This window comes from Sebastes umbrosus, chromosome 14 (assembly GCF_015220745.1).
Source record: "Sebastes umbrosus isolate fSebUmb1 chromosome 14, fSebUmb1.pri, whole genome shotgun sequence".
Taxonomy (NCBI): domain Eukaryota; kingdom Metazoa; phylum Chordata; class Actinopteri; order Perciformes; family Sebastidae; genus Sebastes; species Sebastes umbrosus.
Genome location: NC_051282.1, coordinates 23,570,937 through 23,592,200, shown reverse-complemented (window position 1 = coordinate 23,592,200; position 21,264 = coordinate 23,570,937). Strand labels below are relative to the sequence as shown.

Below are 21,264 nucleotides of genomic sequence, written 5' to 3'. Positions count from 1 at the left end.
GGCAGGCTCTGTCCTCCATAATTCAGCGAGGGCTGCACCCATTTTAAGACTTCCTTGTTCCCAGCAACAACCAGCTTGTGCATACATACATACTGTTATGTCATTTGGGCCCACTGCTATCTGTCACCCACACACGCCTCCATGCCCTGTGGCCGTGTCCTGAGTATCTTCAACTGGCAGCAGACTATTTCCTTGCAGGTGCTGCTGCGGTTTAGAGACTCCCTGATGGAGCAACATGCCTCAACAGCAGACCTTAACCCTGTGGTCACCACAAAGTGCTTAAAAACATGTCTCATTTTCACTGGTGGCTTTTCCACTTTATGGCTGGCAGGATTTGTTGGGAGTTCATTGGCTGATAAAGCGATGGCAGGAGGAAGTGAGACAAGTGACATAATCACATTCAAGTGACATGGCGGCGGCGGCGGCGGCGGCGTCCACTGCCCTCTAATGAAGTGAGAGGCTGGGATGATTTAAAAGTGCATGGGACATATGGCGGTGCTGATATGGCAGCCTTAGATATGTGCATGTGGTTGATAATGTGTCTGTGTGTGTGTTGCAGTGCCAGAATGTTTTCCCATATGCTTTCTGTGTGTGTTCGACCGAGATGAGAGGACTTTGTAGTCCTGTTTGCTGACAGGAAGTGAGACATTCTTGCATTCGTCTACAGCTAGTTTCAGTTAGGATCCTCTGTTCTTTTGCCTCGACACATTTTTCTTTCCTTCTTTTCTTTTTTTTTCCTGTTCCTGGGAATAGGGAGTGTTTGTTTTTATTTTATATGCCTTATCTCTTCTTTTACATCACTGTTCTCTCCTCCCGCTCATGCCCTGCCTCATCCTTGACTGGTTCTACGACAGAGGGGGGAAATCGTGCGTGCAGCCCCCTCGCTGCGTCCCGTTTGATCCAGCCTCCTTGCCAATCGTGCAACCAGACTCCCTTAGGAGGACGGCAAGACTTGTTCGCCTTTGATCCAGCAGCAAATTAGTGGCAAATGAAAACAAATGAAAAAGGCAGCTGAATTTAGCAGGATAGAGAATAGGAGGAGAGGAAATTGTACGCCTTACAGCGCTAGCGTTTTCTGTTATGTGAGTTTCTGTAATAGAAACATTAAACATCAGAAGTGTCAGAGATGCTGATGTCTATCCCTGGGTGCTGATGCTGCATATCAAAACTGCTTCTCAGACTTTTTGATGAGGCAAATTCCCCCAAGTCTTTAATATGTAGAAATTATGCTGAAACACTTTATGGTGCTGGACCGCAATCTATAGTATTCAACGCACATCTGGCTTCCAGAAACTCCCTTTCCCCTCTAGCTTCTCGTGTTTCTGATCACTGGATGCTTCAAGAGGCTCTCTCCCTGTGGGAATAGCTGGAGATGCTTCTTGTAGAATCGCAATGAGCCGACATCAGAGGGCCTGACTCCTTTGCAGTGTCCCCTTACATGTCATCTGCCTCTTTATCCCACTTTATGGGCCTCGGAAAAGTTTTATCATCGTCATCTATCACATGCACATTTTAGTGGAGGCCGCAGTAGTTAGCTTGACTTCAAAAAGTCATCTGTAGAGTGTTGAAAACAATCTGCTACCCTCAGTGACATCGTGACCTGGCTCATGTTCCAACTTCTCTGAAGGTTTCCTTTGAGCTGCGAACACACAGAGAGGCCCACAACTTTCTTTAAACTGTCCTTCAGAAGCACAAAGGAGCAGGACTTCTAAAGGAGCATGTGTATATACCTGTCTTAGCATTTAGTGTTATACTTGCCAGCTCTGGTGTTACAGTCCATAATAGCTGCTGCCTCAATGTTGTGATGTCTGAGAGACTAAGTGACGGCTTTGGGTTGGAACTTGAATGGGCTTGGTCATGTGTACGCTTGCATCTAGGTAATCCTCTGTGCCTGAGGTATGTAAGAAAGAAGTTGTGTGTGTGCACTTGTGCTTGTTGTGGTGGTGTGTTATGGTGCATATTTATGAGGACCTGATATCTTCAGAAGGTCAAAGAGAGGAGAAAAGATCTTCCAATTTTAAACCTTCCCCCCTCTTCTTAAAGGGAATTTAGTGGTTAGAAATGGGATCAGGCAGGTTGTTCTCATACATCGTTCGTAGCTATACCTACAAAAAGTAATGCACTGAAACTTGTATCTATTACACAATATCAATTTGTATGTAATCCATGTAATCGTGAACCAGGAAGTATAAAGAGCAACAAACGCCATTCATGACTTATTTTAACCCAAACTGGGATCTTTTCCTAAACCTAATCAAGTAGTTTTGTTGCCTTAACTTAACCAAGTCGCTCTTTTCCTAAACCTAACCAAGTCATTTTGTGGCCGAAACTTAACCAAGTCGATCTTTTCCTAAACCTAATCAAGTAGTTTTGTCGTCTAAACCTGACCAAGTCGATCTTTTCCTGAACCTTAAGTCATTTTGTGGCATAAACCTAACCAAGTCAATCTTTTCCTAAATCTTACTAAGTACTTTTGTTGCCTAAACCTAACTAAGTTGTTTCCTGTGAAGACAGAAGTTTATTTTGAAAAGACTGTTTACATGTAACGAGCAAGATTTGACACGTGTTGCTCGACATTCGTGGGAAAACGCATGAATAATGAGGAATAACTTGAGTTATCATACGAACCGTTGAGGATACGTTGTGTCAGGCTAAGTTAAGGGCAGATGTTAAGCATGCAGTAGAGTATTATTGTTAGGGAATGGGTTTACTGTAGTCAAAACATCCTCACAAGTACAGAAGTACACATGTGTGGAGTGCCTTTCCTGCTATGGGCTTTGAGGGGCAGGTGTTTTCTCTGCGGGCCAAACAGCTTTTGGCCTGTAGGCCTATCACGCTGTGAACAAACATGAGCAGAACAAACTGTGGAGATTGAAGAATGTGGTGCTGATGTGAGCTGGAAGGGAAATGTGAAACCAGATGCCACCAGAATCTCTCAGCTTCTACACCAAAAGTAACAACAGGACACTGACCCATATCCATGTCCGGTTTATCACTGTAGTTAGGAGAGAGTCAGCCAGTGGATTCACAGTCTATATATATGAGAATGCACATGTTGGTTGTCTTGAGCATAATCATATATATATTAATTATGTGTTATTACAAACAGGGCTGCAACAATTATTTTCATTATCGATTAATCGATTAGTTGTTTGGTCTATAAAAAGTCAGAAAACGGTGAAAAATGTCGATCAGTGTTTCCCGAAACCCAAGATGACGTCCTAAAATGTTTTGTTTTGTCCACAACTGAAGGATATTCAGTTTACTGTTATAGAGGAGTAAAGAAACCAGAAAATATTCACATTTAAGAAGCTGCAATCAGAGAATTTTTAATTGTGTTAAGTAATATTTCTAATCGATTATCAAAATAATTAGGCCTTTCATTTAATAGTTCATCAATTAATCGTTGCAGCTCTAGTTACAAATAATTTGGTATTACAGACTACATGCTTATGACGGATTAAAGTCTTAATGTTAGGCACTGCTGGTCGCGTTTAGGGCTGCCCTCGACCAAAGACATTCTTAGACGACTAATCGATTAGTTGAATTAATCGACAGATCTGTAAGTTTCTCTTACAAAGAATCACACAAAAGCACCACTTAAAATCTTGTGTTTACCAGAGATGTGCTCATATGTTTCTTAGAAATAAGTCATTCAGCATGAACAAAGGATAAAAAACGACTAATCAACGAAAGAAATCTTCGTCGATTAAGACCAAAACGACCGATTAGTCGACTAATCGACGAAGAGTGAGCAGCCCTAGTCGCGTTCTTCATCCCTTTCATTGTCTCGTAATATTATTCATGACCCAATAACCCCTCAGAAAATGTTCCCAGCAGTCGTCTACACAACAGCTGACTTGACTTGCTCCTAAACTCTCAGCGATAACTCAAAGCAGACAAAACCACAAAGCACATTGAGGGTGATGACTATCACTGCCTCTCAGTTTGCAAACTTCCAGCCCAACAACTCCATGATGTTAAAGTAAATTTACTTTTGTCACAGACATTTCAACATTCTCTTCTTTGTTTTTAATATTCTCTGTTTACAAGGAAAAGAGTAAAGTTGTTACAGATACATTAATACAGTGATTCAGAGAGAAATTTGGACTAGGGCAGAGGTCCAAAGTGCTGTATTTTCCCCCTCTGTGGGCGTTATAATTGAGCTACATATAAACAGTGGGTGCAGGCTGTTTGGTCATACTAGTGGGTGCAGTCAGTGCATCTGTCTTATTTGGCTGTTTACATTTTCATGTGTTCAGACTAGCGTGTATTAGCTCTCCTCACCTCACAGTGTTCTTGTGCACACACAGCGGTGACCCAGACGAAAGGTCACACCCACTGCTAATTAGATTAAGTCTGTTCTTCATGGAGCCTGTCTGGATCTATCCAACCATGTCCACTGGATTCGTCACCCATTTTTTCATTATTAATCAACATATGTTTTGCAGCTTGTTGCATTTAAAATGTTTCCCCAAGAAATTCCCACTCAAAAACAGTAGTTTTTACAGAGAATTCAGGAGGAGAGTTGCTGTTCCTCTCCTCATCACAGGGTGTGGTCTGAGACACTATGGAAAACTGTCAGATTCATTTTGGCTTCATTTCTTGTTAAAATTCCCCAGTTCCCGAGCGCAATCGTTTTTGACAGAGTTGTTTTGTGTGTGTGTGTGTGTGTGTGTGTGTGTGTGTGTGTGTGTGTGTGTGTGTGTGTGTGTGCGAGTGGTCTTTTCAGGCTGAGCTGGGAGTGTAGGTGGTGTGAGTCATAAAGAATGTCTTCAGAGTGCATTCGCTTTAGAAACACAGAGAACATATTATGTCCATGTCATAGGACTGAAGTGGTGCTGAGCTGTGTGACCGCAGGGCATGGAGAGAATGTGTCAAGTGTCACAGCACAGCCGGAGAAGATACACAGATGTGGACTGTTTGGTGGCATTTCCAGGGGATAGAACTGTGAGCTGTGAGGTGGGGTGTTGGACGGATCTGTTGCTGGACAGACATGGTTGTCTCATAGAGGGGGAAAAAAAGCGCAAGAAAAAGAAGGCAGAAATGCCAGATGTCTGTGAAACTGCTGGATGTTTATGCTCCTTATTCCCATGTATTCTGACCTTTCGGTGTGATTGGAAAACACTCTGAGTCATCAGTCCTGGGAGATTCTACAATGCTATTTCAAACATGTAGAGCTGTATCTGTAAGTGGTGGACACAATAACCACAAGGGTTGCTCATTTATGCTCATCCGCTCTTGCTACGTTTCTTATAAGTAACATAATTTACAGGTGAGGTACAGGTAAGGACAGGACATGATTACGACAAAGATTAATGAGATGCAAGCAAAGCCTGCTCAGACAGTCAGCGCTGCGGGATAGGTAAAGCTGCAAGAATTGGCACAACTTAAGGGGACATAAATGAATCCAAAGCAGGGAATAGATCACTTTTTTTCTATCGATTGCTGCAGGGATCCAGACTTCATATGGCCGCCTGCCACAAGCCTTGGGTTTCTACTCTTGAGTCAGAGGGAGTGGGCTGGCTCCAGTTCTGAAAAGTGAAGCAAATGGTGAAGTGCATTACACATGCATCCTTTCTAATAGCCAGCAGGGGGCGACTCCTCTGGCTGCAAAAAGAAGTCGGATTGTATAGAAGTCTATGAGAAAATGACCCTACTTCTTACTTGATTTATTACCTCAGTAAACATTGTAGACATGAGTTTATGGTCTCAATCGCTAGTTTCAAGTCTTCTTCAATACAGCATGATGTTCATTAGTAAATTATGGTCCCATTTAGAGTCAAATAGACCATAAAGCAGGGTATGCTTTCTTTAGGGCGTGGCTACCTTGTGATTGACAGATTGCTTCCACAGTGTTCTCTGGTCTGGGAGTTGTCCGTGTTCTTGTCTTACAACTTTAACCCTCTCATAGTGTGTTTTCAGTTTATGACAGTTTATTGTAAAAGTCCATTCAGCAATTGGTTGTACCTAGCTCCACCCTTTCGTAACACTTATGGTTGCAAAAAACCAAGATGGCGATGGCCAAAAACCAAGATTTAGTATGTCTCAATACATAGTATGTCAAATGCAGTATGCCAAAAATACCATGATGTCCTACTACATCCGATTACAATTGCAGTATACAAGCCAGTATGCTTATCTGACACACATTCCTCTGTGTAGCAGATATATGAGCAAGGGATGCAGTCCAGCACAGGTTTTTCCCACGTTCTCCGAATCAGCTTTCTAAAATTTACAAGTTTATTCTGTACAATCGAGTATGGGGATGCCTGTTATTCTCTGCACATTTCACTGACAGATCATTGTGGATGCGGTTTCTTTTTTTGGGGTGGAATTTCTGCTGCTTGTCTCCAATTTCTCCCTTTGGCATTGTTGCACATCTTGACTGTTCTCTGTTGTCTTGCGAGTGTCAGAGGTCAACAGTCTCCTGACAGCCCATAGCTGGAGCACAGTTATTTTTAAAACCCATAGCGGTTGAGGCAGAAATATGTGGTATATGGGATGCACTGACATCTCATCTTTGGTTTGCTTGAAATTAAACAATTTTGCTGAAATGTTAATTGTGTTATTTTTTGTTTTGAGATCATTTGTCAGGTGCTGCCCCGGATGAGCTGACAGAAACCCAAGAATCCTGTATAATTAGACCCATGTTGCTTCAATTTAGAGCTATTCAGACTGTTCCAAACATCGCTGCCTTATGACCTCTCTTCCTCCCTGTGCATGAGAGAGATAGAGAAAGAACAAGATAGATACTGTAGATAGAGAGAGAGCTTTTACTGTATTCTGACCTTTGAATAAAACACAAACTTTAAACTTTGCTATCCCGAAGGAAATTGATTTGCAGTCAGAGCTACAAAGAGCTAATTTGGAATTAAAAACAAACATTAAGGATTAGGACCCAGACATGATGTTAAGTAAACTGTTTTGATTAATAAAGTGCTTTGATATGAAATGCAGATGCTTGATGTGTTTAAGCTTTTAGCTATGAGAATAAAAGACTCATGGCATGTCTTTGTTCTTTGCTTCTGAAGAGGCAGTCTGATCAGGGCATTCGAGGATAGAGCAGCTAGCCTTTTTCATTACTTCTTTAAAGGTTCTCTATACGATATTAGAGCATTAATATAGCAGCAAACAACTATTTGCTATGTAAAGATTAATGGCTACCTGAGCAGAGAATGAAGTCACTCTCTCTCTCTATGTGTTGTCTCCTCGCTTTGTTGACATCGCTGGCTGGCTGTGCATGCCTTTTAGTGCATGTTTGTAGTCCCACTGGCTAGGTCACGGCCGCTGCTTTGCACTTCTCTCATAAGGCGGTTACAGCTGATAACGAAGTCCTGACTGACGGCGTCATCGCAGAACTGAGCACCCACCCACTGGTTACCCGCCAGTTTAACACCGGTAGCTCTGTCAGCACTGTTGCTGTTATTTTCACTGTTTGCGCTGTTAGCACCTTTAGCTACAAGCCACCGGCTCAGCTGTCCCCATGTTGAGAACCGTGCAAAGGCAATGTAAATGCTACAATCTCGCATTTAGCACCTTTAAGGTAAATGTTATGAAGTTTGTCAACGTATCCTCATACAATGGTTCATATTATATTTTACGAAAGGTTATTCCTCATTTTTTGAGCGTTTTCCTTCAAATGTCCACTCCAGTCTTTTCAAAATAAACTTCCGTCTTCACAGGAAACAACTTGGTTAAGTTTAGGCATCAAAACCACTTAGTTAGGTTTAGGTCGATTTAGTCGATAGATCGACTTGGTTAAGTTAGGCCACACCAGAAGTGGCGTAACTTAAGTACGGAAGCTACGTGACAAATTAATCAATGTTGAGTTCTGGTTTCACACGGGGTACGAACACTGGTCTCCTTGGTGAAAATCCGTTGCTTTTTGACCCACCCACCCAGCCCGACCTCCTCCCTACATGGCGTTTGTCGCTTTTTATACTTACTGATTCACAGTTACGTAGATTACATGCAAATTGATTTCTTGGGATATATACGAATTACAGTGCATTTACTTTTCGTAGGTATGGCTAAGAACCGTGTATGAGAACAGCCTGAGTTTGTTGCAACCAAAACAACTTTACTGGCCAACTTAACCAGCATTGTCAATTTATTTTATTTTATCAGGGGACCATATCAGGCCAAAAAGCATTAATTGAATGTGAGAATGTCAAATCAAATACTATTTATTCTTGATCTAAGTGTGGGTGACTGGGCTGTGACCTTTGAAAGTCAATACCTTATTCCTTGACATTTAGGTCTTGGTTCACTGTCATGACGGCTAGAGCAGATTTGAAAATGATCCTAAAAGACTGTGGGTGGGTGAACAGTTATTGGTGCCACTTGTACATAGACTGTAACTGCCTGAGGTTTCTGTTAATAGAAGTCAGAAACTTCTGTAAGAGGATCTTTTATGCATTTGTGCTTTTTCCCTTTTCTTCGGTGTGTTATATAGTTTTTTTGTGCATGTAAAATGTCTGGAAAGTTACAAAGCCCAAAGGGAGTTACTCTCCCCCACAGAAACACTACTACTGAACTGCTCTTCCGTAATGTGGTGATGTCACCAAGTAACACATCTGCATTATACCTGCCTAGCGCCTAGTTTGGCACGCCCTCAAACAAAGTTAGATAGGAGTTTGTTAGGAGTCCAAAGAGTTTGGTTCGCTTGACCAATTACAACAGAGTGTGCCAGCTGACCAATCAGAGCAGACTAGGTTTTTCGGGAGGGGGCGGGGCTGAAACAGAGCGTTTCAGACAGAGAGTGAAAAGAGGTGCTGCAGCAAAGCTGGTACGAGAAAAATAAAGTGTTTTTTGAACATTAAGGCATGTAAACATGTTCTAGTAGAGACCCTAAATACAAGTATGCACCTGAAAATGAGCATAATAGGTCCTCTTTAATTTAATTTACTCCGTATAAATGAAAAATTCAAGCACTAAGGTCTGAAATACCTTTAGATCTGTACCTAATGTTTGCCATTGTTGGAGCCTGGCTGTAATTCACAGCTTAACCTATTTACAGGCATGCTAGGGGACTGTGAGGGTGAGCTCTCAAAGCTGCTTGGAATAAATGGCCTCTGCTAGTATGCAAATAAATAACACCATAAAATGTAACATGGTGTTTTTCTGCAAGCAATGTCTGGGCAAAGGTATACTCTCGCCACAAGTTTAATTAACAAGGAGAATAATAGGCGAGCTCCTGTATGAGCGGCACGAGCGACAGGAGGCAATTTGGGTTTAGGATCCTCATTTCAGATGCATGGAATGCTAAGTGCTGAGTTGCCCCGAACAGGTTCTCTGTAGCAGCTGGTGGGAGACCGGCGGCACACAAAACTCTGATTTTGGCTAATGCTCACGGCAGCACTTTATCAAGAGAACATCTGATAACATGACCAGTGGACTGCAACTAAAGCTCAGGCTCATTGTAATGAGAGAAGCAACACTGAGAGAAACCTCATATCTACAGAGGCATTTGTTCATCTAAACAAATCCCCGAGATCTGTTCTCCTGTTTGTGATTAAAATCAACTTGTTTCGAGAGTTTTCATGACAATAATATCTTTGGCCTTATTCTGTTTTGTCTCCAGATATTAAAATGCACTTTTGGAAAATACTCGAAACAAGGCTGAATTGCTTTGGGGAACAAGTGAAACCATGTTATTGGCAGAAATGTTTCTTTTCTCAGGAAAATAAGCCTTGCATATTTAATACGAAACTAGCTGACTTGTAGGACAGATGTTTTATATGAATCACTGATGCGCTTATTTGTGCCAATGAAGTGTTCAAATTGTGATGAATGCGACGCGGACATATTGTTGCTCGCTGGTGCATGGTGAGCGGTGTGCAGGTGTCAGCTGTCAGGTGTGCTGCAGCAGGATTACGGGTTAGGCTGTGTACCACCCCTATCCTATAATAAACACCCACAGAAGCCTGGCCACCTGCTGCCGCCACATCTCAGAGGAGCCCATCTCTTCCGACTCCGAGGAAGCGGGAAGCCTCCAGCCACACTAAACCCTGCTCTTCAGCTCAGTAACAACCGGCACTTAACTGAGCCAGACAACAAAGTGCTGTCACACTGGCAGAGTTTAAGTGTTACACTGACGTGACTAAAAGCATGCTGCCGCAATCTGCCACGAGTCGCACCCTATCATAAGTGCTCTTTATGGTTTTTCACAATTCTAGAAATTATTTAAAAGCATGTAAACAATATCATCTTTAAAGAGATATAATTCGCTACAGTTTGTGAGAATGAAACCAGCATTCTTCTATCTGCTCTGTAACAATGTGCAGATGAGTAATTCTTCCCTTTCTTTCCATTTTCCAGCTGATCCCATTGATGTTCTGGAAGTGCTGGAGCTGTCAGAGAACATGGAGGGGGTTTCCTTAGAATCCGGTCTCTGCACCAGCAGGAGGGGCGTGGAGGATTCGGACCTGGCCTTCAAGATAGACAAAAAGATCCAGCTCAGTGCTCCCACCAAACAACTCTTCCCTGGTAGTGGACTTTAATTTTTTTCCGAGGAAGATTTCTAAAAATGAAAAAAAGCCAAATGTGTCACTTTTGTGAGGGATTCTTTCCTCAGTAAAAACCTTAAGAGATCTGACTTTGAACTCCCTTTACTCCTCCTCGAGGGTGCTCACTGCTTTCATGGGCAATATTTTTCATCATTATTATCTTTACTCAGGTCTCACTGGCAGCGGGTGGTGCCTGCATGTTATAAAAATATCTGCTCCCTGCTGTGCTCTGTCTTGTATGACTTAGCTCTCTCCTCTCCTCTCCTCTTCTCTTCTCTTCTCTTCTCTTCTCTCCTCTCCTCTCCTCTCCTCTCCTCTCCTCTCCTCCTCTCAGATTCCACCAAATTTCCTGAGAATTTCTCTGTGATGACTACATTGCGAGCTAAAAAGGACTCCCAGTTCTTCCTGCTCTCAGTGTATGATGACCAGGGGGTGCAGCAGCTGGGGCTCGAAGTGGGCCGTTCGCCCGTCTTCTTGTATGAGGACCAGCATGGGCAGCCCACGCCAGAAATGTATCCCACCTTCAAGAAGGTCAACCTGGCTGATGGAAAGTGGGTAGTTTGAGGGCCTTTAATGCCTTTCTGTTGATTTGACTGGACACGGTATCTGTAGTGTGTGTTCAGTAGCGGTAGGAATCACCAAAGACCCCACAATATGCTATTATCACGATACTTAAGTCATGATATGATCTTATTGCGATTTTAATAGGGCAGTCAATGGATTAAAATATTTAATCACGATTAATCGCATGATTATCCATAGTTAATCACGATTAATCGCAAATTAATCAAATTTTTTATCCTTTCAAAATGTACCTTAAAGGGAGAATTGTCAAGTATTTAATGATGTTATCAACATGAGAGTGGACAAATGTGCTTGATTTATGCAAATATATGTATATATTTATATCATATTTTTGTCAAAATATTGCGTAATTTGGAGCATTATTTAGCATTCTTCCTGACAAACTAATGACATGATTGGTACCAATGGATTCCTTAGGTTTTATAGTTTCGTATGATACCAGTATATTCACTCTAGCTTTAAGACTGAACCCGCTACAACATCTGAAAGAACGAATAGTGTCTGTCAGTGTATCGATACAATATTGCCACGCTAAATATCGCGATACTAGGCTGCAGTATATTGCTTTTTTCCCCCCAATCTCGTGTTCAATATCAGATTTACCAGAACTGTGTAATTTATATTACCTGCTCATGCGTAACTTTCCCAATCTTTGAAATGTGAGTTGATAAAGCTCACTTCATGTGCTTGACCTTGTGCGACCTTAAGGAAATAAGATACTTGTGGTACTTTTGGAGCGCTTGCTTCAGTGATTAGACTTGATGAAAGGAGTTAAGGAAATCAATCCTTCACATTCTCGAGCTCAAAGGCACTTCTGGTTTGCTTCACTTGAAAGAGGTTGTGAAGCAGCTCTTTGCATCGCTGATTCTGCCGGGCAACAGACTAAATATCTGTGTTCTTTCAGTTGGCACCGGATAGCCTACAGCGTGCAGGACAAGTCTGTGACCCTCTACCTGGACTGTCAGAGGGTAGAGACCCTGGATCTGCTGCGAGGGGACGCCGCCGTCGTCAGCACAGAGGGCGTCACAGTGTTTGGGACACGGCTGCTGGACCAAGAAGTATTTGAGGTAGGACATTATCAAAACGTTATACTCTTAAATGTTCCAGTTACTTCTTGTTTTTCATTGTATTTACCTGAAGTTTCAACAGTTACTAAGAAGAATAACAAATTTAAACGTGCACGGTGGCCAAAGAACGCAGTTGCCAGCAAGTGTGTTTTCTATATTGAGGTATAGACAAAGGGAGTAAATGAGAGTCAGTATCATGTGAACTTTGTGTTTAATCGCGGGAGACTGTTTCACTGGGGTAATATGTAATGCATATTGGCTGAATCATCTGACAAGGCGCTGTAGGGGGACGTCTTGATGACCTTGTTCTCATTCTTGCATGACTTTTATTCTTTCTCACTCTCTTTCTCACACTACGTCACATTTAACCAAATTCAGTGTGTTTTATTCACACGGCTGCTGACATGAACATTTCTATAGCTTGTTGAACAAAGTGATTTGGATAGTTTGTTGATCAGTTTAGATTACCTCTTCGTGCTGCACCAATGGCCAAGCGTTGCTCATATCCACTTTGTTTTACATATTAGTCAAGATCTAAAAGACAACAAATATATCAGGACTAAATTTTAGATTGTTGTTTGGCTTAAAATAACTTTGGTAGTGGCGTAAGTTACGTGACAAATAAATCAACGTTGACTTCTGGTTTCACACGGGACACTTACAGCGGTCTTCTGGGCGAAAGTCCTGTATTTTTTGACTCATCCATCCACCCGGCCTCCTCCCTACGCGGCGTTTGCCGCTCTTTATATTTCCTGGTTCACGATTACGTGAATTACACACAAATTGATTCCATGGGATATACACGAATTACAGTGGATTCCTTTTCGCAGGCATAGCTACGAACGGTGTATGAGACCAGCCTGACAAATGTCAGAATATAGTGACCGTTTTATAAAAATAACTTTTTATCACATTTGCTCAAAGTTACCAACTGCAGCTTTAAAGCTACTTGAGAAAAGATTTAAAAGGGAAAATCTCAGTTCAAGGAGCTACGGGGTGACAGGGGTCTCCTGTCAATCAAGTGCTGCAAGAACAAAGCAATACAGATGAGAAGAGGTGTTTGAGGGTGAGTGGGGAGGAGGGGACAGACAGGCTGTTCAGACATGCCCAGCCTCATCATTTCCATCGCAAAGCCGAGAAATGACACATTCTCTTTTGCTTTTTTGGACTCATCAGTCTAGATCTGTCGGCTTTACATGTGTTGACGTGAACCTGAGTGGCCAGCTGTGCATTTGGACATTTGAAACATGCTTGACTGCGAATGTGTGTTGTTTGGTCATGTCTTGTGATGGTCACGACTCACAGTCCCTCAGGAAAAAGACCTGCTTCTTGTTCTTGTACACAACAGGAGACGTGTATCACATATAAAGTTGCTGCTTAAGTCATTCCTAATTGTAACTACCAAAAAAAAAAAAAAAGCTAATCTGATCCTTTTTGAAGTGCACATCTTCAGTTAAGAGCATTAGAAAATGTGCCCACATGTGTATCAATATGCTGGGAAAACATGGCGGAGCAAGAAGATTCAGACTAAGCTCTGGGAGTGGCTCCAATACCTCCTTTTCTCTGCAGTAACCTTTATTGCCATAAGTCATTCTCTGTGCTTCCCATGATAATATGCAACCCTTGCTCCATTGTCATTCCCAATGTGGCTCCATTCTAAAATCTCTCGCCCACAGCATGAAATAGAGATCAGCTCAAGCCCATTCCCCTGTCATGCCCTCGGGGGTCTGTCTCTGCTCTGCAAAGGAGCGAGAAAGAAAAGGAAATATAGACAGAGGTAGAAGGAGGTACAGTCAAGTTGTCTCCGTCCCCTCGGTGTCCCGAGAACAACCCACAGTTTGCAAAAAGGGAACATACAATTAAACTTTAAGAGAGTACAGAGGGAGGGGTTGTTACCACTCCCTGATGGCCTAATAGACAGAAACCACCGGCTTCTTCACTTTCACCAGGAGAGAACCAGATGTCCTCAGTCCTGACAAGTAAACACCTACTGCCTTTGGGTTTCGCAGTCAATAACTACCTTCCTAATCTTGTCCACATAATAACCTTACCTTCTCTATGACCTCAGTTGCCCCTCCCATGCTATAAGTAACTCTCCACTCCCTTCCTACCCTTCCCACTTCAGTTATGAAATGCATCTCCTCGTGGGCTCTATAAATTCCACCGTTACATCTTTGGCCTTGCTCCAGAAACACTCCCATGCCCTTATTCATCATCCTATGTGTAGAGATATGATGATGATGATGATGACGAAAACCCCTCAGATCCATCCTTTAATCCAATCCATGCACTTTATGTGGTCATTTGGGGTCATGTGTATCAAAGTTTGCACGTAATTTAATCTATCTTGCTTTCTGTGGAGTAAGTGAAAAACCCTCAAATTAGCCATCTGTTTTAGATTCTTCACTGATACATGTGATGGTAAAATATGAGTTTCATCATCTGCATTCACAGCATGTATGCACTGGCTGTACTGGCTGTACATGTCTAAGCATCAGCGTACACCTCGGCCGGGTGAGGCTGGTACCAGGGGAGGAGAGATTAAGCAGACTGACCTCTGGGCCTCTGTTCCCAGGCCCTGGTTCTGGGGGAGGAGGCCGGTGTTCCGGCCCAGTTCTCCCAGCGTGGGAGCTCAGCGTGGGAGCATGGGGACCGTGGTCAGCCACTAATGTCTCTATTGCTTCCAGATTGCACTACAGATGACTACACAAGTTTGGTGTTTAAGCTCAACACTCTGCATGCTTGCATTCTGCATTAAAGCAAACCTCTGGTTGTGCTCCGTGTTGCCCGCTGTGTGCCCTCACTGTGTATGTATGAGCCTCCAACATGCCGACTGCTCAGATAAGATCCAGCTCAGCGTTTATTTGTTAGGAAATTCAGATAATTTCTGTCTCGATTAGTGCTGGAAATACTATGTTTTTGTCTCACTGTAACAGGCATGTTGAAACCAAGACCTGTCAAGCATATATTTAAAGGGCCGCTTAGCAAGCCCATCCATTTATCACACAAATCGGTCAACGTCTGTTTAAGTCGTCACATTTTGTCTTGGTAACTACTTATGTCTGATAGTGGTCAGATGTTTTCGGGTTAGTCATGAACATCTGTTGCAATGGAAACAAATGAGGGGCATCAGAATGCTGTTTCATTACAGTGAGCTTGTTGCTCCTTCACCCACACGAGGTTGTGACTCATGAAAGAATGCGAGTTCTTATCTAGAGATCTGATTCACCGCAAATGAGTAGACAGCACCTCATGTGAGGTCAAGTTAGTTGTGATTTGGTGAAGCAGTAGCTGGCAGACAGCAGGGGAAACACTAATGAACGCTTGCCAACAGCCGTGTGGGTGACATGCAGGATGTTTGCCATGAGAAATGTGCGGATTCAGCGGAGGAGTTTTCCTTTTCATCACGTCCTCACATGTCCTCCTCAGATGTCCTTGCCCCGTCCTAAATGGGGAACGGCAGAGCATGCATGATTTTTTTGGGCAACGCTTTACTCGCTATGTGTTTCTAGAGGAAAGAGCCCCTGCCAGGCAAGAAAAACAGGAAAACGTCTCTGTGAAAGTGTTGCCTTTGATCTCAAATTGAGATTGGATTAGATTGGATTAACTCCCCGTTGCCTTTCTCTCTCACTCCGTCTCTCACCTCAGAGTGCAATAATTTCCTTTGGATGAATGGATAAGAACTCCTTTCATGTTCGATGTCATAAATGAAACGTCCACGGTCATTCCTACAGTTTTCTGTACGCTGCATAGACTTGCATTGCTTGTAAGGCCTGAGCTGCTGTATGAGAAGATATATGAGCTGGTGGCGGGTCACGGAGAAGCGATATGTTTTGATTTATTTCACCTCTGGCCGCTAAAGCCTAATTAAAGAGATTACAATGGGACTATAATTACCACAACATCAAGCAGTTAATCTGACTTGATTTATCGCAAATGGCTGCCCAGCTGTCCCCGGATAAGATTTCACCCGGCAATATGTTTGCAACGGCCTGTCAGTTACATAGATTCTTATCGCTAATGTAATCTAAACGTTGTCAAACACGGTGCCATGGGGCCGACTGCGTTTGGTTTATATTGAATTACTTCCTGACTTGTGTCTCAGGGAATTAGCGCTGCAGCACACAGTGGTTTTCACTATCAATTGATCTTTTGAATACATTTCTTTATTCATTATTCTACCTATAACATGCCAAAAATGGACGTGTTGTGTTAATGCTCCTGTGTTTACTAATAATAGGGGAATATTGTACTTAACTACATCTATTTGATACATTGAGTTGCTAGTTACTTTTTCAGATTCAGATTATTAGTACAAAATATAATCAATAAATAAATTATGATGTATTATTATGGATAAAGATGAGACTTTATTGATCCCTTGGTGAAATTCACAAGGTCCCCGGCAGTATACTATATAGTAAGAAATAAGCCACCTTTACTAACTGCAACATTAAAGTAACGTACTGTACACATTAATGCATCAATACTTATTCAATAATATAATATACATTATTCTTGCATACTGAGTACTTTTACTTTTGGTACTTTAAGTTTGTACTTGACTGTGTTTGGTATTTTACTTGACACTTTTGCGCTTTAGCCAATGAATCAACTAGTTGTCTCAGCACTACACAGCATTATGTAATAACATAATGTGGACAAGAGACAAGAGTGATGTTGAGTGTAAGGCCATTAAAGCTAACAGAGGCTCTGGGCTCAGAGCTGCAGGGTCCAGCAGCGCCGTCTCTGCTGCATGTTTGTGTATACACACTGGCTACGCCTGCAGGGCGGGACGGGAAGTGAAAGGTCTTGACGGGGGGGTGAGAGGGAGCTGTTTGACTGTTTCGTGTACACAATCAGGCCCCTCAAGGAGTTATGGGAACACAGAGAAGCAATAGTCAGTAGCAATTGTGCCACCAGTGAAAGCGTGATGATGCTACTGTATTAGACTTGGTAACGCTTTATATTAACCTCGAGGCCCGCGATCCCGACTGACTTTACTGTCTTTCAGAGGCTGTGGGAGGTTCAGTTTTAGAGCTAGAAATGTACAGATATCATATGAAACTAGAAAATCTAAAGAATGTCAAAAGTTTTTGATACCAAATCACAGCACATCAAGGTCTTGGTGATTTAATGTGGTATTTTGTAGGGATTATTGATCATTTTTTTATCAATTCTCAAGTCGTAAAAAATGGTTAAATTTAGCACCAAATCTGTGTAACAAATGGTTTCACCATGATAGAGAGACATGATAGAGCATGGGAATGGCCATCATGTACTTCTATCATAATGTTCTAAGCCCTTACACACTTATTTATTTATTTATTTAAATTAATTAATTAATTAATTAATGTTTATTTCAGATTTATGACTAGAACAATTTGACACACAGTGCTGAGCTGAAGTTCATCTTCAGGTTCCCAGTTTTTAGATGATGTACACCACTTCTATGTGACATCTACTGCTGACCTGCTATTTCCCCCTAAAGACCCCCTAAAAAAGACAAAAATGGGTCTATTGTGGGTCATTGTCCCGCTTATTACACGCTTACTTACTTAAGAAATCAATAATTTGACACAAAAATGGTCCTTCAGAGTCCAAGTGCGTCCCGCAACGGTCAGTTATACATAGGAACGGTTTGTTATAAAGAAATAACAGACCGTAGAACGTCGTGATTAACCAATCAGAATCAAGTATTCAACAAAGCCGTGTCAGAAGATGTTTATTGACATTCTTAAGCAGTCTATAAACTCTTAACAAGTTTCTTATTAAGTGCTTATAAATGTCTCATAATCTAATAAACATATTTATAATGCTATTTTTAACACTTATTGCTTAATACACTTGTAAGGTCTTATAAGGGCCTTATTACTTGTTAACTAACGCTTATTACAGAACCTAATTTAAAGTGTTACCATATACTTTGCTTTACAGCTAGGTATGCAGCCCAGTTGTGTTGTTCTCATAATGTCTGTGGTGTTTCGTTACAGGTTCAGTCTTCACTGTGCAGTATAGCAGCTGCTGTATGTTTCTGTCAGTGCGCCATCGAGATCTCCTGTATGCCTGGCGTTATAACATGACACATGTCTATCATTTCTGTCTGCTTTCTGGTTTATTTCAGGGAGACATTCAGCAACTACTGATTCTGAACGACCCCCAGGCCGCTGCCGACTACTGTGTAGACTACATACCAGACTGTGACTCTGCTTTGCCCTACATCAGCCAATCCCTGGTCGTGCAGGAGGTCAGTACTGCCAGCAACAGGAGGCAATGTCTACTGGAAAAAACCCAAGCAAATCCTCGTACAGTTCTTCGCCAGCTGAGCTTCAGGTCACCTTAATTAGCTGCAGACACATGGCAGACACAAAGGTCCAGATATATGAGTTTTCCACATTTCCTTAGAGGCCCTGTGTGGTATAATGCCTTTTGAGAAATATGATGAGCTTTTACTCGTGTTAAAACATTATCATGTCCTTCTGGCTGCTAAAGTGGGCTTGCAGAAGCCGTTGCTTCCCAGCCAGCCAGTAAAAGGAGCTCAAGCATGCCTGTCAATAGAGCTATGTGTTCCTAAGACTAATTTACAAGCGGCCAACGGCCCCGGCCAAGAAGAGGTCTGAGTACAGTGCAAAACGTACCGAGTGTTTGCGAAAAGAGACTTGAGAGATAAGGACAGAATAGGCCATCAGTCAAAAGGAAAAGTGTCTTCTTTCAAATGCAGCCAGCAGTGGAGCATTCTTAAGGTCAGGTGCTCACACTCACACATAGAGCCAGCCAGGAGCCCATAACTCAAACATGATATAATAGCTCTTCCCCTCCTCAAGGTGTGCATAAAAAATTTAATCAATCATGGATATGAATTACTGTATTTTTCTTTTTTGGCGTGTGAGAGATATAGATAAGGAGGAAGGAGGCAGCAGAGGAATCAAGGCAGATATATATAAATGTGTGGCTGGGCTTCAAGGAATACACAGTTTTAGCCACGTGCATACACTCATATATGTGTGCATTTGTGTTTGCACGCAAATGTGTGGTCGTTGATTATGCTCCAGAGATGGCTCCTTAATGATAGCGTGAGGCTATTTCCATAGTCATCCAGCTGGCTCTTAAAGAACTACAGCTGAGAAATGAGCTCCAAATCCAAAACATGTTAACATCTGTCACCCCACTGACCTAATTCCCATCACTCCCCCTTCTCACACTGACCTTGTTTACAAGTGGATCTAAATCACGTCACTGATGTCTTTCGCAGACAGGGCCTTCAGCGCCAATTTCAGGCAGAGGCCGTTCATGTCACTGACATGCAACGGACATCACTCTGGAGGATGACGCATATTTGCTCACTTGCCGGAGCGCACTAAGAACTAGCACCTCGTTAGGATTATAGACAGAGTGACCCCTGACCGCTCAAGCAAATATGTCTTCTGCGGGAAAAACTCCACATTTGTTTGTCCCTTCTCATTTCATGTTTGTTTTAGGTTTTTGCCAGCTCAGTGGGAATCAGAGTAGGTGTTTGATCCTATCAGGGTGTCACAGGACTTGAATGCATCACTTAACTCTTGTATTTTCATTCACAGCAGTGTTTGTTTTTTCTCCATCTTCCACTTGTGCCCTCATCTTGCATTCCCCTTTTTCATGAAAGACCTCCAAACTTGGGTCTGATGCCCTGCTGCAAAGTGACCAGCTCGAGGATGAACCAAAGAAGCGCTCCAAAAAGGACAGGAAAGGCAAAAAGAACAAAAAGAAGAGGGACAAGGGCTCTAAAGGCAAAGGCAAAGGCAAGGGCAAGGGCAAAGGCAAGGGCAGGAAGGGATCCAGAAAGAAAAAACATGACGAGGAGGGTGTTGAGGACGGCTTCCTCAGAGTGTCCACAACGCTGCCCGAGTATCTGTCCCAAGAACCTTTTCAGCCCACAGAGTTGCCAGAAATTAAGAAGAGCACCTCAGAAACCGTCGTCCCGACTGAAGTCTTCGACAAGACCCTCATGGAGATGCCCACACATGAACCAGACTCTACACTTGAGGCCCCCACTGTGGTGCCCAGTGCATTGCAATCAAAGGTTACTAAGGAGGTAGTTTACCTGTAGATGCCCTCCATCCCAACCCCCTCCTACCATTTGCAGCTCTAACCGATCACTCCCCTAATACCTCCTAACCATAGAGAGCACCGCATCCCTCTCCAGTCGCTTATCACCACCACCACCACTAACCAGCACCATCCTAATCATCACCTCTACCACAGAAAACATGGAGAACGCATCTTAAATGTCACATTTTTGATGATCTCACTGTATGACTTGTGTCTGCGTGTACGCTTTTTGTAGAACATGCTGTAGTACATGCATATCTGAAAAGCTTGGTATGCATGGAATATACAGTGTGTATCTTCCTGTATGCGAACCTACAGAATGATTATTGGGTTTACAGTTCATTCAGTGTGAATATATGTAAGGGATAACGTACAGTGATTGTTGTGAAATAACGCAAGACCGCATCGCCCTTTCAGGGTTTATTTCACAATAATGACCCGCTAGCTGTGCATTATTCTGCTTATTACACGGCTACTTGCTTAAGGAAATCAATAATTTCACACAAAAACATCAGAACTACACCCATAACAATGGTCTGTTATAAAGAAATAACAGACCGTAGAACACCGTGATTGACCAATCAGAATCAGCTATTCAACAGAGCCGTGTAAATAAGCTCGGATAGGATCTAAATCTTTTATACTATGAATATGCCACAACTGTATATCATTTTTTTTTTTTAAAAGGTACAGTGTGTACGATGTGGTGACACATAGTGGTGTGGTTGCAGATTGCAACCAACTGAATACCCATCCGCTTACTCCTCCTTTTCCAAGACCGCGATAACGTGAGTGGCTGAGTGCAAAACCGAGGTAACGCCACAGTAACGCTACGTTAGGAGCAACGGAAGTTGCGGTTTTGCACCACAATTTCACAAGCGTGTCATGCTACTCCTTATGTAGATATGTAGAGCTCAGTCTAAGCTAACGGAAACACAACGATTATTAGTTTCAGGTGGTTATACGCTAATGAAAACATGAATATTATATTCCATTTCTGCTAATAATTTCCC

General features: G+C 42.4%; 2 protein-coding genes across 7 annotated transcripts in view; one reads left to right on the top strand and one right to left on the bottom strand.

Moving 5' to 3' along the window:
- Positions 1-21,264, bottom strand: part of rdh8a (retinol dehydrogenase 8a) — a 182,031-nt gene that overhangs the window by 26,217 nt on the left and 134,550 nt on the right. The window lies entirely within an intron of this gene.
- The window catches only part of col5a3a (collagen, type V, alpha 3a), a 64,586-nt gene that overhangs the window by 2,235 nt on the left and 41,087 nt on the right, over positions 1-21,264 (top strand). Inside the window, exons 2-6 of one of the 3 annotated variants that reach the window (XM_037791376.1) lie at positions 10,324-10,491; positions 10,846-11,062; positions 12,001-12,163; positions 18,288-18,410; positions 19,806-20,222. In XM_037791376.1, the coding sequence (XP_037647304.1) occupies positions 10,324-10,491; positions 10,846-11,062; positions 12,001-12,163; positions 18,288-18,410; positions 19,806-20,222 (1,088 nt within the window). Of the gene's footprint in view, positions 1-10,323; positions 10,492-10,845; positions 11,063-12,000; positions 12,164-18,287; positions 18,411-19,805; positions 20,235-21,264 lie in introns of all 3 variants that reach the window. The other 2 variants (XM_037791375.1, XM_037791378.1) reach the window with 2 other exon arrangements.